The 17,129-nt window shown below is 40.3% G+C and overlaps 1 protein-coding gene across 6 annotated transcripts in view; it reads left to right on the top strand.

The window, feature by feature from the left end:
• Positions 1–17,129, top strand: part of DIP2C (disco interacting protein 2 homolog C) — a 330,556-nt gene that overhangs the window by 222,346 nt on the left and 91,081 nt on the right. For all 6 annotated transcript variants that reach the window (XM_075746603.1, XM_075746605.1, XM_075746604.1 and 3 more), the window contains 2 exons: positions 7,421–7,512; positions 11,446–11,556. In XM_075746603.1, the coding sequence (XP_075602718.1) occupies positions 7,421–7,512; positions 11,446–11,556 (203 nt within the window). The remainder of the gene's footprint in view (positions 1–7,420; positions 7,513–11,445; positions 11,557–17,129) is intronic.

The following is a 17,129-nucleotide window of genomic DNA, read 5'->3' on the forward strand; positions in this document are numbered from 1 at the left end:
GTTATTTTGGGAGCAAATCTTTTCAGGCTTTTTGCTGTATCTATACAGTGATATCTCATCCTGTCCTTCACCTTAGTCTTGATTCTTACAGCAGGTTCTCTCTGGCCCAGCAAAATGCAGTGCTGGCCTGTTGCATCTATCCAGGATGCTTTCATACTTCCTCTTGGTAGCCTCACCTACTGAGAAGAAGCTCTCTGAGAGCCCACAAAGTTCTCTAACGCCTTCCTCACAGCTCTCTTACCGTCCTGTCCGGCAACATCCGAGAGTGGTCAGACTGATGGCCAAGCAATGGCATACTGTGGCAGACAGCGGTAGATTGGTGTGATAAGACCACCTTGTGTGATTTACTGGAATGAATTTCTCTTTCTAACAGTGACTGATGTGGATATGATATGGTTAGTGTGGATTTAAGTGGCAAGTGCTCTAGATTGTCTTGTGCTGTTGTGCCATAGGCAGAACTAGTTTAAAGAAGTTATTCTTTGAGCTGTTACTTAAAATCATCTCTGCCTTCCCATTTCTCTGCGGGAATTCATCTAATTTGTAATGCCTTATATCTGCTGAATCTTTTCCAGCATGTTCTTTGAGCTTTTTGTCTTCATAGCATGTCAGGACTGATTTCCTCCATGGGTTTTGGATTACTGTAGATGATAGAAGAAATGAATAACTGCACCTCTTGTAGACTTGATCTTTATTTTAAGCAAGTTTTTGAAGTGATTTGCCTTAGTTCTTGAAGTTCTTCTCAGTGCCCCAGTTGTAATCTTTATTTAATGTACGCAAAACTCTTAAACTCTTTCTAGTGAATGAAACACTAGATAGAATGAATATTACTTATTTCTCAAATACTTTGTTCCTCTGGGAACTTGGTTAAGTGGAGAACATCTTAGTTAAGTTATTCACAATCCCTTTATAAATCAAACCGCTGAATATGCATAAAATGAAATGTCTGAGATATGGGAAGGAAAGATGTCTTTATTGAAATGTATGTAAGTCTGAACTCTGACTAGAAACCTAATATGTGCTTCGAGGAAAAGGACAACAATTTCTGGCTCAAAGTTAATCAGAGTAGTCAGGCATCTGGTTTTAGTATTGTTGGTGTTAATAATGAAGTGCTTAGTGATTTCTTAGAGGAGAAATGTTAATAAAGGACAATTTAGTCCTATATAGTACTTATACTATCACAGTTACGTTTCTCACTTAAAATGATTATTCTAAGAAGAATCAGAAAGGCTGGGGGAAAAGTAAAAAGCTGAAAGTAATTTAGGAATGAGCAAGTTTTGAGCTTTCTTATTGTAACCATTATTAAAAACAACAAAATGAGTACCAGTTAACTACATCTGATTCAAAGAATCTCATTTCCTTTATCTAACACTTTCTGTAATCAGATTTTTTAAAAACCATTTTCATTAGCTCTGATGTATTGTTTCACACATCAGAGGCCCATTGGAGACAGCAAGGCTAGCAAAAAAGAGCAGAGAAGGCTCTCTGGATAGAGAAGTATTTTTTCTTTATCCATTTGGATTCTGAGAAAAAAAATGCCTGAAAAATGACTTTTTTTTTTTTTTTTTTCAAATGAATTGCCCATAAAAAAACCTCAACGCAACTGTAAACATTTTGTGGCCAAAGTCACCCTGCCTAGGCAGAGGTGATGTAGATTGTACTGGAGATGATACCCTGAGATGGCTGAACCTTAACAACAGACCCAAAATAGCCAACCCCAAGCAGTGCTGCAGCTGCCATGCGACCCAGCCACCTGCATTCTCTTGCTGCAAGAATCTCCTAGGCCAGAAATTTCACAGTTATCAGGAGGAGAGAGAGAGAATCAGGACTCTTCTAACCAAGAAGCTACATAACCAGACTGTCTTATCTCTGAAATAACACACTGCTTGCAGAGGTATGGACAGTCGTGGTCCAAGTACCTAGGTAGACATCAATGTTATGATTGTTTAAACCTTTATTTCTTTGATAAAAAGACAGAAAATTACGTTAAGAAGTCTGTATTACAATCTGTGATTAAGACTGGAGTATCAAGCACTGTAATAACAAGGTTAACTCTATTCTGAGTATGTCTGGACTCTTTTATTCTCTGCAACAGAACATTTTTGTTATTTTTCTTTGGATTTTTTCTCCCAAAAGACAAGAAGTTCTTTTGCTGCTCAGGATGAATCTGAAGAGTTTATGAAGAAAGGGTTAACAGAGCAACAGAACTGTGACTATTATTTTGCAAAGCGGAAAAAGTCCCCCTTTACCTGCATAGCATTAGGAAGTTTGCCATTTACACCAGATTTAATAAATACTCTTGTTTCTGTTTAATACAAGAAATGTCATACTGTGATATTGAGAAAATGAATATTTGACAAAATTATTTGCAGTTAAACTTTGGCAGTCTCGCAATTGCTGTGCACGGAGATTGGTAAGCGACCGCTGGTTTGGCTTTGTTGAGTTAGTGCTGTGTGGTGCTGAGGAGCATCCTGAAGATGATAAGGAAATCGATTGTGATTTGTTTTCTCTCTGTTTTCTCCCTGATACAGCTTTTCTCTTATAACCTTCTTTACATTCGACACAAACATATAGTCCTTTTACAGGTTTGCAAAGGTAGAGGAAGGAGATTTGTTTCAGAGTCACGTGAAAGCATCTAATTTTGTTAACTGATCCCTTTTTGTGTGGTTTTTAAGACCTGGTGGTTTCCTTTATCCTCATAATGTGTTGCTTAACCAGATGGGACTGGCTATTAACACAGTCTGGCTTGCTAAATTTTATTTGGTAAAAGATACTGCCCTCTGAATAGACTGTTAAAAAAAGAACAAGACTGAACACAACTGAAATGTAAAATATGTGCTTGCTGGTGTAGATTTGCTACTATTTAACTAAATTAAAATTCCAGCGGCAAAAGAAAGGGACTTGCCCCACACAGGAGTTAGCAGTGTTTGTCACAGCTGCCAGAAAGCGAGATGCTGTTTTCCATCCCGTCCTACCGAGAATATCTGCGCATGTGATGTCTGCCAGATGCGGTTCTGCTTCAGAGGCATGGTGGTACTTGCTGGTACTTGCTGGGCAGCAGGAACACTCAGTTTACTTTGCAAGTGTGTGAAGAGCATTAGAGGTGACTTGGCCTCCCGGCATAAACACGCTGCTGGGGCGTGCAAGTCTGGCGGCAGCACTCCAGGACAGCGACAGAAGTGGCTAAGGAAGATACGGTCATCTTTGGAAGAAGAAGATTTATTTCAGTAAATGCTTTAGTAATTATAAGTTAGGCAATGATAGATACAGAGAAAAGCTTGATTTCTTACCATCTCGTGGAGTTACTCAAGATCTTGGAAAGCAGCACCACAGTTAGCAGCTTGATGGGAGGTAGGAACAAGGTTATAATTTGTAGTAGCGGCAAGGTGTGTGTTAACTGGATGTTGTGGGATTTTCCCAAATTTGTGTTTGATTTTCCCAAATCAACTTGGGAAACTCTGCTGTGAACACCTACCAATCTGCTTCATTTGGGAAATAGTTTTGTGACCTGAAAACTGAGAGGTAATTCAGGTACATCAGGCACATCTAGTGCCCCATGTTCTCCATGATGTGTGTGTGTGACTGGCAGACACGGGCGCAGGGTCTGCAGAGCCTGGGCCTCTTCTGGAGGGTACCCTTGTGCCTGAAACACCACTAGACACTCAAATCTCTTGCTAATGACTTATCCCTGTAGATGTCTTACCAATTCTTCATTTTTAAATGCAAGAAAGCAGCTGCTCATGTATGGCTGGTGAGCAGATCAGAGCCTGGCAGGGGCAAATCCTGTCCCTGGTGAGGCAGGCAGGAGCGTTGTTTGACAGGACCCCGCTGCAGTGGGGACATGGGTGAAGGTGAAGAAGAGGAGGGCTCACGGAGTCTGGTCTTTACCTGGGGGAACGGCGGGGAAGCAGCAGTGCTGCTTGAGGTTCCTGCACCCAATGGCACAGGCTCTGCCAGGCTGCAGGCAGGGCTGAGGGAAGCTTTCTGCTGCCGCAGCATGGCTAGAAGAAAGGAGCTCCTGCACTGAGCTGAAACACGGGCTGGTCCGCTCACTACTAAATAAAACTGTTGCTTGAGTTTCCTACATCTACCTTCCTGTCTTCAAGCCAACTTATCAGAAGATTAATGGCAGCGTGTTGATCTGAGGAGGACCGGTGCTTCATTGCACTCTGGCTGAGGACAACGGGGCATTATCCTCAGCGGCCCCAAACAGCCAGATCTCCGCTGTAGCCTGTGCAACGAAGACGGTTTACCCTGCGCAAGGACGGGCCCGGCGGCGCTAAGCCCTGCCTCGGAGCGCAGGCCTTGGAGGCAGCACAGCTGGCCTCCCCGCCGAGGCCTCCCTCCCGCTGCGCAGATGTGGCACCGTATGGAGGTCGCGGCAAGGTCGCAGCATCGGGATTTGTGGGAGAGGTTTTAGCAATCGGCTTTTTCCCAGCGATGTCTAATCTCTCAAGTTTGCAGAGGAAGAATTACACTGAATTGCAACCCAGGCAGAATGAAGGAAGGAAATACTTCAAAGATTTCCTTCTTTATAACATCCTCCGTTACTGAGGGCTTTTATCCTGCAGTCGTCGAGTCCCTTGTGTTTCTCAGGGATGTTGGGGGGGGCAAACAGCCAAGGTGGCAAAATAAATGCACGGTTCAGTCCACCTCTGGTCAGAAGCTTGTGCCCCATCCGGCAGCCACAGATCTGGCCCTGATGATTCATACATTCCTGGCTCCAACTTATGGATTACTGCTCCTTTTGTAGCCCTTTTATTTATTTTTTGGAACACAGCTATATACCCTGGAAGAAAAATTATGGGCTTCCTGTTGGAACATGATCCAGTTGAGGATCTGCGTGGACTTTGCTCTGCCTGCTTGCGAGGGCGCCTTGTGGGCTCTGCCTGCCCCGGCTGGGCTGCTGCTGCCCACGCTGGAGAGGAGGCAGCAGCCGGGGGCAGGCAGACATGGAGTGAAGTTACGGAGCTCTTCAGGGCTGCAGGAGAGACCGTGTATTCCAGCTCCTTCCCAACAGAATGCAAACTAGCTTTTTTTGTTCCAGTTTTCCAGAGTTTCATACCCATAGGCACATGCAGTTAGCTCAGCTAATTAATATGGTTTGGTGTTGCACCAGTAAATAGAGCAGGGAAGGGCTGTGGTGACAGAAAATTAGAGTCTTTTCTGACCATTAGAAAATATTACAGGTATTTTTTGTGCAGGTCGAAGTGTATTTAAACAGAAAGGTGAGGAATTAGGGAGGCAGCCTTATATGATCTGTTTCAGAAGCTGAAATAAAATTTTGGCAATAAAAGAGCACCATGACAAAATGTATTTAAAGACTTAATTATTTAAAACTTTACTAGGAAGTACCCTTTTACATTTTCTTAGTCTTTGAGAGAATTTAATTTCTGCATTTACTCAGATCATTCATGTGGAAATGGTTGTACTGCCTACCTGGGTACTTCTGAAAAAATGCATCTAAATACTTTAATATGAATAGCCCTTAGATTTTGAAGAAAATATTGCAAGATGGCACATTTGATGATAGATGAAAAATTAGTGTGAATATGTCACAAATGCAAATTTAAGACTTGTAACAGATTTAATCTCTATAGCTCAGACAGAACTTTTCACAGCAGCCCCTTATGTCTCTCAGAAAAGAAATTAAAAATTCAATGTTCATTTCAGGCTTGAAAGTGTTTTGTGTAAAGATGGTTCTTTCTTGCAATTCAGAACTTCTGCCAGGCTTTTGATTTCCACTCTGCAATTTTCTGTATCATTACTAATTGCTCCTTTAAGTTTGTTGCCACTGAAACTTTAATGTTGGAAAACTTTAAGAAAAAGAATATTTGCTTTCTTAAGGCATCTTTGGTTTTGTCCTACTCACTTGTCAAGTTCAAGTGTTGACTGTAGCAGCAGGGATGCTTTTAAAGACTTTCTTTCCATCAAATGCAGGTAGTTCTGCCATAGTGCTGTGAGGGTTAATCCTGCAGACGTACTCCTGTATCCATGCTGAGTTTCCAGTGGAACAGAATTGAATCATGTTTATTTCTGAGCTTCGAGGAAGTTCAGCATGCAAATACTGGAGTAATTTTAAATAAATTAAAAACTCTGCAAAATACAGTTTGATGATACAATATTACCATTTTCATAAGAAGAAATTGCATGTAGTACTTTCTCAATAACAAGCAGCAGTGACCCTTCCAATTTTCCTTAAGGGGGGAAAAAAGAAAATCTGGCCTTCTAATCCTACGTTGTATTTACGTCAGATTTGCACTTAAAAAGAATTCAACAGTATTGCATTCTATAACCAGAATGTGGAAGAATTTGTTATAACTACTGGGCTTAGTTATAAATAGCAGTAGTGCCTGTTTGGGAGCCTGAACTGCTGAACCCCATAGGTAATCTGTTGTCAGAACCTATTATCGTTTAAGTTATTGGTGGGCATGAATTAAAGATTTGTTACTGTCAGACTGAATACTGCTTAAAGACAGTACCTAGGGGCCAGCCAAAAACAAGGGCTGTTGTGCTCGGTATTGTTCAAATGGAAGTAACAAGGTCTCTAAACAAAGGCAATCTGAAAGAGCTTGTGTAGTTGGAAGATGCTGATCACTTGAAGGATTAATGAAGAGCATCTAACATAGCCAATGAGGTCTGGATGAGATAATTTTTTCTTTAAAGAATATCGGGGTAAGGTCTTGATAAGGATTAGCTAAGTGTGGAGATGGAGAGATGAGCAAGGGAGAAGAGAGACAGTAAAAAGGAAGGGTACCAGGGGCAAGTGAAATGCAACTGAGGGAAGGGAGGATATGGGAGCAGGTGAGAAGAAAAGCCAAGTCAAATGGAAGAAGGCCCAGAATGAGCAGTGAAATGCAGCCAGATGTGCTAAGGCTCAGAGGGTCCCTGCTGCTTCAGCGTGCCCCTTTGGCTGTGGAGTGTTTTCTGTTTCTTGGTGTGTTTTTCCTTGTCTCTGCTTCTTGGGACTCCTTTCCTTTTTCCGTCGGTGGCTTGGGGTGAGAGAAGTGCCATCATGAAACCTGAGTAACACCCTCAGAGGTCAGTCTGGGCTGACATCATACAACTTGTCCGGCTTGCTACAGCCAAGGGTGTCACAATGATGGCTGGACTTGATGATGTTCCAGCCACTTCTAATGGTTAACTTTTAGAGTCAAGATCAAATTTTCTGCAAAGTAAGAAACTTCTGCCATGAAATAAACTATTCTTACTTTTTTTTTTGCTTCTTAAAAATGCTGCTGTCTTGAAAAAAAAAACTCGAAACTTCTGATAATTTTTAAAAATTTCCACTGGTCCCAGTAGTGCTGTCATGTTTAGTTGGATTACTATTTTTTTTTCACTGCTCAGGTGTTCTTTCTCTTTAATCATCTTGTAAAACACAGGAAGAATTTTTAAATTAATTTCACAAATTTTGTGTTAATAGGCAAACTTTGGACCAGAAGTATGAAGGTTGCTTACAATATACTACATAAATTAGGCACAAAACAAGAACCAATGGTACGACCTGGAGACAGGGTGAGTATTTCAATGATTTTTAATTGCTAATAATTCAGATCCCACGTTGACAAAGAGAGAATGAGGTATTTGGGGTGCTCAGAGGAAATTAAGGAAGTGAAATGTTGGGGGAGTGAAATCTGCCTTTTACTCAGAAAAAGACTGATCGTTCAGACAAATGTTTTGAATTGCATAATAAATAACCTGAGCTGGTACCTGCTGAATAGTAACTTGAAGTTGTGGCAACATCAACAATAAACATTCCCATGGAAAGTGATTTTTGGACATAAAACAGCAGTCTGTTTAGCAAAAGCTTGTTTATGGAGCCTGGAGTGTCATGTGGATAAAAAACTTACTTACTAATGACTTTGTAGTTGTTGAGATGGTAGAAACAAGAGAAGCATTGTGGAGGACAAAGACAAGCAAAGTAAGCACGTTTTGGCAGCCAGTTAAATAAATAAATTACGCTGACTGGTAACATGGAGAATATTTCCATTCCTGATTCCTGACGCTGATGCAGCTACTGCTAGAGGCTGAATCTAGGTGAGAGGATAAAGTCCACAGAGAGCAAGAGTTACAGAGGTAACACCTAAAGTTGTTAAATGAAGACAAGAACATCCTGTGGTTTTGCTATCGATGTACTTACAGACCCACCCCTTCCTCTGTCAAGGCTGACCAAGCCTGCTGCCCCTTCCCTGTGCCAGAGCATGCATAGAAATTTCCACAGGTCCCATTCCAGGTTGACTTTAAGCCATTGAATGGAGATTCCAGAACAAATTTGTCAGAAATGCAAATTTTAGTCCTGCCTTAGTGCTTAGAGTTGTGAAGGTGGGATTAAGTCTTCCTCCCCCACGGTCTGATAGCAATTCTCAAAGTGTTGGGTCACTTGGTCCTCTTGTGTCACATGTGAGAAATGCGTCTGTTTGCACTACACATTTCTTAGGGTTCAAAAATGTGAGTATGCAATAATGCTTCCCAAAAGAACAAAGAAGAAAAAAAATTAAAAAATGAAACCTGACAGTCCTTCCTATGTTTCTTTTTGAAACAAACCATAAAGAATTTAACTAAAGAATCTCTAGATCCTCAATCTAAATTGCTTCCTACAATGGCATTCAGCCAAGAGTAGGATCTGAAGAATCTCTTTTACTTGGTATGCAAGTATGTCTCTAAGCAACAGCAGAAGAAAGAAGTTGTTCAAGTGTACACATCAAAACAATCCACCCAGAAAGCTCCAAAAGGACTAAAGTTCAGATATGGGCAGTGTGCATCTCTCCCTATCTATTGTGTGCTAACTGCCCGTCTTCGTATTCATTTACTGCAGCAGCCAGTGGCATCTCCTAACATTAAGAAAGGATTTGTGGATAATTCAGGCTGAAAGCTGGAAGTTTAGCTAGTGCAGGACACATAAACATAACCAACAACAAATTGCAGCTCTTCTAAAATAAGTCCACCTAGATTACAGTGAAACAAATGTTTATAGCTGAGTGCTGGAAGCATATGCTTTGCGTCATAAAAACATCTTGCCTAGAATCCCTGTGTAACAGAAACATGACCATTTGAAGCAACTTCATGTTGGAGAAGAGGTGTTACTGTACTTCTGATGTTACTTATTCTGGCTGTTACGCCCCTGTTGTAATAACATAAAAGCTTCCTGACCCCTTTGAAGATGGCTTTTTATTCTAAGTAATGTATTTTGTGTGACAACATTTAAAGGCAGTTTTTAAATACTAAATGAAATACAGACATTTATTTCTGGTCTTTTCTAAATGATAGTGTAATTGTTTCCTTATGTGAATATTATATAAAATTCAGAAAGACCTTTTTCCCTTTAAAAGCATCTTCTATCAATACAATCTCTATTTTTCATGACTACCATTAAATCAGTCCTTAGGTTCTTTGTTTGAGCCAAAAAATAAGTGAATGTACCTGCATTTGATTCCTTGTTTCTGGTATTGTTATAGTACACGGTGAACTGCATTTGCCTTCTATAGTAACTTCAGAAATTTAACCTTGTGTCACCCCAGACAGCTGCCTGAAAATTAAGCTTGCCTTCTGAAATATATACTGGATAACCAGATTCTCATCTGGTAATATACACTCTGTGTTTTGTTTGCCTTCAGCCTTATCCCTTTTTGCTTTTACACACATTATTTATTTATTTGGTACAGGTCTGTTAGTGATTAATGTTTTTCTGGAGGGGAAGTTAATGCTTCATTCCCACTGGACTTTAGTGAGATTTTTTCACCTCTGTCAGCTCCTTTGCAAAGATTCCCAGCCAAACCATCTCTGTATATGTACGTTAGCAAAGACCAACACAAAATGCAACAATCCTCAAAGTATCTTTTGGGATCTTTCAACATCTTTCAGATGTTTGCTGGGCTCAGCAAACTCTACCATCCCCTCAGTGCACCTAGCAAAATCCCTTCCTTTCCACTTCCCCTGAGGCTATTTGTGGTATGTGCATGGAGAATACATACAGTAAGGTCTGCACGGCTACCTCCAGCAGCTGGATTGTCTCACGTGCAAGCGTACAGATAAAGTAGCAATGTATTTTCACTGAAGTGTCTCTAACAGTTGTGAAGTTGCAGGATTCAGCTTAAAAACGGAGATATTTTGGACCTGCTTGGACAAAGTTGGTTAGATTTCTTCTAGTTTGAAGAAATCAAGTTAATCTATAGGAGGCGACTTATTTTGAAGCCGTATGAAATCACTGGAAACACTTTTAATCTCCAGTAGCTGAACCTTGGAGCGTATATGAAAACATGATGATTCTGCTGCAAGAGATGGAAACACAGAACTCCTATAGATGTCAAAGCAGTCAAAAATCAAGAGTTATTAAGAAGTTTCAGCAAATTTTAAGATGCTGTAATAATACACTCTGATCCTTTGTGCAAGCCCAAAGGAATTAAGTTCGAAGTCATTCACCATGCCTTTTGCATGCCACTTCAGTTGACCGTGCAAGATAGTTACGAGCTGCATATTACAGCTGTTTTAGCCATGAGCTGAGGAGGTGCATCTGACTGAACCAAAACAAAACTGTAGACAGGATCTAGCCACTGAGGTCGCTCACCAGTAAGTGAGAGCAGTACTCTTCCCTGCACTTGCACGGAGAGTCGTGGATGAAGTTGCTGGGTCCTCAGCGAGACCGTGCTCTCTCACCTCTCTTTCTCCTTTGCCCCTGGAAGATCTAAAACATTGTCTGCAGTGGCCACAGAAGGAAGCTGTGCGGTTCAGCACACTGGGGGAGGAAGGGCACTCGGTGAGCATACGGGTGATTTGCTATATTTTATCTTCTCTTGGCATTCTTTTATCTAAATAGTTCCCTAGCTCTATCCATAAGGCTGTGAAGTTTTACAAATCCAGGCTTAGGTTGGCGTGCTGTATGGCCAGCTCTGGATGTGACGTTTGCTTCTCTAGATATCAGCTATTTGTGTTCACTAAGTACACAGAAACTTCTACACTTGGACAACAGTCCCAACCTAAAATGAAATTTTTGTATGAGACAAAACATAGGGAGACAAAGCATAATGTGTTAATGATTGACACAATGGCAGAGTAAGTCTGGGTAATCTGAATCGTTCACGGATCCACTTTGTTTTCAGTAACTTCAAGCAAATTATTAAATTACAATGTAAATTTCTTTTAATTCCATTTACGTGGTTATTTAACATCTCTAAAGCAATCAGTAAATTGAGAACCGGATGAAAGTATTGTCAATGTAGGAAACAATGCAGTATGAAAATATTTAACTACACAGTAAGTGAAAATGTTCACAAAAATATCTATCAAAATAAATTCCTTCTGATTTCTCATTTATCTTCCATTAGGTATTTGAATAGCTATCATAGAAATGTTTTGGTAATCGTCCCTCTCCAAAAGGACGCGTGCAAACTCCAGTTACTGTTATCTGAAACCTGGGATAAAACATTTTTAACCTACGTCTCTTTGTTTCAGGTAACACTCGTATTTCCGAACAATGATCCTGCTGCTTTCATGGTAGCATTTTATGGCTGCCTGCTTGCAGAAGTTGTCCCCGTCCCCATTGAAGTGCCACTTACAAGAAAGGTAGGGAACTGAATTTCTTCTCTATACTGCATTGTAAAACTTATGTCAGAACAAATCACAACTGAACGTAGCTTTTGAGTACGTTTTTGTTAACTAGCTTTGAATCTGAGGATACAAAGATAGTGCCGTGTGGTGAGTTATACACAGTTCCTTCTTTTCTGTGATGGAAAATCTCAAGATTTGCTTGCAATTTCAGCAAACATGGGTCCATCTGAAAAAGGAGAAGAAAATTTTCCAAGACAACAGTGCTGCCAGTCCTAGATGGATTATTTTTGTAGCCTCTCAAAGCGTTCTGCTGTTGGCCACTGTCAAAGAATCATTGGCAACAACTGCTGATTTTCCACCTGTCCCTGCAACCCAAGCTATGGTATAATGCCACTAGTGCTTCAAAGCAGTTACGGAAATGCCTTCTCCTGTGTCTGTATGTGCATACGTATCCTGAAGCTTCTGTCACCATGGTCATCTCTGCCAAGGGTGGCACTTGAACAAATTAAGTTTGGGAATTCTTGCCGCAGAACATACATTCATAGAGAAAACTGACTATTGCTAATGGAAAGCCTTTCACGTCCTGTGTTGGTTCAGGGGTTCAACGATGTATCCGAGGGAAGTGTTAGCAGTCAGACACAGCAGTTCCAGCCAGAAGGAATGCCCGGGGGCAATGCGGGGAGGGGGCTCGGTGGTGTGGGTGAGCCACAGCTGGGAGGCTTACACTGATGCTGCTGAACTTGCATTTTTTTCTGAGACTGTATGCCTTGAAGGCTGTAAATACAGCAAAATGTATTTATTCATTACAAGTTCTTTTTGTCATATCCCCTTAATTTTGCCATGGCTGTCTGCAACGCCTGTTGTAAGGTTCTCCCAAATATCCCCTTATATAATCCCTTTTTTATTAGCTAGCACTAATAACGCTTTACTTTAATTATTTGGTCTGGAATTGTCCACACAAAGTGTGTTCTCTAATCCTTACAAGCTTGCTTTTTTTAAATGGAATTCCTTTTGAAAATGGTGACTGAAGCCATGAGGTGTTTACAAGGAAAGGACTGGGGAAATGTATTGCTTTGCTCACATTTTCAATTTTTCAGTTTTCAAGGGCTTTTCTTTGATATGCTCTGGTGTCACAGCACCTTGGTGCAGAAGCTCAGATCTTTGTTTCATGTACAGGTACACTACCTTTCAAATGAAAAGCTGTGAAACCAAATTTCTAAGCCCTCATAAAGGCTTTGCAGTTTGCACATCTCACATAGCGATTTAACAGCTAAAAATATCTGGAGATTCCTTCCTAACTGAACATGTTTGAACTTTCCTCATCTCTAAGCAGTTGAATTGATCTCATCGTTTCTCCATGATGTTCACAGATGTCCTGGTCAATGCCTGTGGTGGGCACTTGCCATGGTGAAACCAGAAGCTGACAGGGAGAGGAAGGATGGCAGCTGCAGGAAGGGATGGTTGGCTGAACTGGTGAAGGGGGAGAGAGAGATGGGGGAAAGTGAGTGGGTCAGACAACAAAAGGCCATGATCCAGCTGCGCAAACGTGAGAGTAGCTGAGCAGAAGGAAGGACACTGGGAACCTACGGAAGGAGGAGACGGGAGGTGCCCCAGCTGAACTGGGTGAGACGGGCAGAAAGGTGCAGGTGAGCTGGAAAGGCCATGCAAGGAGAGAGGATGGGACCTCAACTGCTTTTGGGAATAAAGTTGTGCTATTTTATTTTAAAATGTTGTATTTGAGAGCACTGAGATGTGGACATGACAGTAGAATGAGCATAATGATTTTGGTAGAAATACAGTGCATTTGCGTCAGGCTCTCACTGTGCTTTCACATGTGAATTCAGTACCTTAAGATAGCTTGAGGCAGTTTCATAACATGGTGCATGATTTCAATATAAACCAGAAATTTTAAATGTATGAACAAAAAAAGGCAGGCAGACTATGTACATTTTAAGATCATACAGAGTGCTCACGTGGATAAGTCTGCTTTCATTCTACAGAAAAAAGAAGCAGTATATCTTTGAGGGATAAAAAATCTAATAAGACATTTTAAAATATATTTGGTAGGTGTAAATTTGATTTATTTTGGAACATCTGATACCACATGCATCCAGTAAACTATAAAATTCAGCTGTCCAAGTAAATGTTCTATTTGAAATTAATAACTTACCCTAATTTGGCTGAACCTCTGTTGTTTTTTTAAGAGTATGCTTATGTATATATGGATATATAAATACACATTTACACATGCATATATACATATATATATTTATAAAAAGGAATACCTATAGGCTTGGGCTGTTTAACTATTGCCAAGATCATTTCATAATGTTTAAATATCAAATTAATAAAACAGTAACAGAGATATCAGTGGTACAGTTAAAAAAGCAACATGATCTATGATCTATAAATAAAACTGTGCGATCTCACAGCATATACTATTGCAAATATTTTCGCATTTGTTTATATGGAATGGGAACTGGAGTGGAAACAATGAGGTGAAAATCGTGTTCTGAGTAGTCCCAGAAGGAATACCTCTGCTTGGTCAAATGGCAGCGGATTGCTTCTGGCATCCGTGGGAAGATGTCATTTGTGTCATCACACAATGGCCTAGGCTGTTCTTTTATGCTTTCTCATTATTTGTTCTCTTTTCTACATGCTTCACTACGTTCTGGCTGTGGACATTTTTTGGTTTGCTTTTTGGAAGACAAAGATGTGAACTAACAGATAGGCTGACAATTATATTATAGGCTAATACAGACTTACAGAATAACAAGCTGATACAGGATGAGCTATTTCAGGGAGTTATATTATGAGCGCATTTTTAATATTAAAAAATTTTGTTAACAGCTTTAATACCATTCTGTATTTTCATAAAGAAGAGTTTTTCACAGCTCTGTTTGAATTGTTTGTGCCTGGCAGTTTAAAATTGAACAAACTGTTTGCAGCCAGATAGCCTTTTGGCTTACGTATTACTCTGCAGACATCTATACACATAAGGAAAGTAAAGGCTTTTGTTTTACCAGCCTGTAGGCTTTGTGGGCATTCCCTTTTCTTTGTATCATGACCGTCGGGGTGGTTTAGATTTTGGCAAGGTGTTTTTCAGGTTCGTTGTTAGGTAAGGATCCATCTCTTCTTGCTCTTTCATTCTGTGTCCCATCTTTGTGTTGACAGAATACCAAGAATTAGTTGTCCTTACCCCAAGGACTTCAGGAGACCTGTCTGACACGGCATCTGGGATGGATCGACTGAATTCCCAGCAACCACACAGTGTTCTCCAGTTTAGATTTATTCCCAGAATGCTTCCAGGTGTTTAGCAAAGATCTGGAACTGACATTCACATCAGCATAATTTTGGCTCTTTAGACTTGGGAAACCAGATCTAAAATTAAAAACTGAAATCGCAGGCTTTTTTAATGACAACAAAACTAACTCTTCGTTCTAGAAGACCGGTTCCATGGTCATTGTAGCAACAGAACAAACAGCATGTTTTATTTCTTCCACTTTCCCTGCATTAATACCACTGAAATGCCTATATCATGAACACTCCCAAATTTTTTTTATAACTAATCCTCATCCCTTGGATTATGAGCTATGTTCTTTCAGAATAATGTTCCTCTCTTCAAATATCTTTATGTTTCCCAAACATTAGCAAATAGTATGTTCTATACATCTCTTATTTCAGAGCTGCTGCTTTTGTTAATCTGGAGTATTACAAATTGTATGCGTGATATGATGTGAATTGCAAACTATATATCATAGAATGCGCCATCAAAGTAGACGATATGGGATTTTCAGTGTGTCAAGTTCTAGTTCAAATAGCGATTTATTATTTCCCTTATGAAAAATTTTAAAATGCAGTTTTGATTTCTTTTTCTTTAGATTTTTTAGGTTAATGTTTTTTTCCATTTGATGGGCTCCATGAAAATTATTATTATTCTGCTCTGATACAGTCAGGGGAGCTAATCAGTTTTAATCTTAAAATAACATTTTTGTCCTCCAAGCACATTCATAGTTATGCTCACTCACATGCTGTGAACATATAACAAAGCGATCCCACATAGTTTTTTATGGCCTCCTTATCATAGGCGGTATTTGTAGCAGGGTATGACATGAAAGCACGTAAAAATCTATTTCTCAGTCAAAACATTATTTCATAGCCTCTTAGATTTAATGCTGCGTGTGCTTCCAGCAGGCATTTCTGTGCCCTTCCAAGATGCTGGCTCTGACAGTGTGATTGGAAGAATGTGCCCGTGTATTGTTGTTGGAAATCTGGAGACACCCACTCTAGGGCACTTGGGGTTTTTAAAGGATGCTTTATACAGGGTAAAAACTGTTTTCCAGGAGCTCTTTTTATTAAATCCTGAGAAGTGAGGTTTTTAAAACTTTAACAGTAGCCAGAGAGTTTTATGTCTTTAAAGACAATGAAATTGTCCCAGTCTTGTCTTCCATTTGAAGGCAGAATAGTATTCCAAAGGAAATACACCTTGACACCTTTCCTAGTGTTTCAGGGCCTGAGATAAAATGAGCTTTGTCTCCTCTCAGCTTTAGTCATCGTTGGGCTATAGTGTGCCAGCAACACTGGAGCTCTACATACTTCTGAACATCTTCTGACAAGGCATCTCTTTCTCCACTGGATTTAAAATATGCACAAAATGTTATATATCTATTTTATTTTCGATATAAAGTTTTCCAGTCCCTCCAAAGAACAGGACTGCCCTCAGCCCCAGGTGAGCACCTGGTGCACGTTCCTGGACCCGTGTAAGCCCTGTACCCATCCTTCCCTCTTCAGACACTTCGGCAGCTGGGCACTGAGCAGAGGTCTTGGCTCAGTTGGCCGCAGCGAATCTCAGATCCTTTAAAGTCTACATTTTCTTTTTATGCTTTCAAGTTTAGGAAATGGTAGTTTCCTAGAGAGCGTATCACATTTCATGTGATGTCTCCTGCCAAAAATAACCATTGTCTTGCTTTCATTAAGACTTTTGGACATTAAGATTGCTCATAGTTGCAGATTTCATGTGCGAATTATAGCTCTGGCTGATGAGACAGCTGATTTCCTCATCTTAAAGTGGATTATGAAAATTGCATCAGCTTTGTGTTTAATTTTTATTAATGTCTTTGATATTTGTGTTTTAAAAAATTGAGAATTTCCTTGATTCCCTTTCGCTTTTGGTTCAAAAGTGGTGATGCTTGGCCTTTACATCTGATGGTTGCCCTATTTGTTCTTTACCAGCAAGTTTTTGTTAGGGTAAGGGCAAATGGAGCACAAATAAGCATCGTAAGAGAAAACAAGATTAGTTCAGTCTGCAATGCTTCGCCACATAATTCTCATTTTGAAAGCAGGCTGGGATTTGCAAGTGGACAGGAGTAACCTTTATCAGGCCAACCTTTGCGCAGGCTGTCTCTTCCTTCCTTCCTTATTAGATAAGGACATGCACTCTCACTCACGGAGAAAGGATCATAATTGTTTTCCTTCACACAGATACTCTCACAAAGCCTTATAGAAATGACATTAACGGCATGCTGAAATGCAACCACATGTGGGATTTTTTTATCCTGACAATGAATTATCACTCTCTGCAGCAGGAA

Source organism: Balearica regulorum, chromosome 2, assembly GCF_011004875.1.
Source record: "Balearica regulorum gibbericeps isolate bBalReg1 chromosome 2, bBalReg1.pri, whole genome shotgun sequence".
Taxonomy (NCBI): Eukaryota; Metazoa; Chordata; class Aves; order Gruiformes; family Gruidae; genus Balearica; species Balearica regulorum.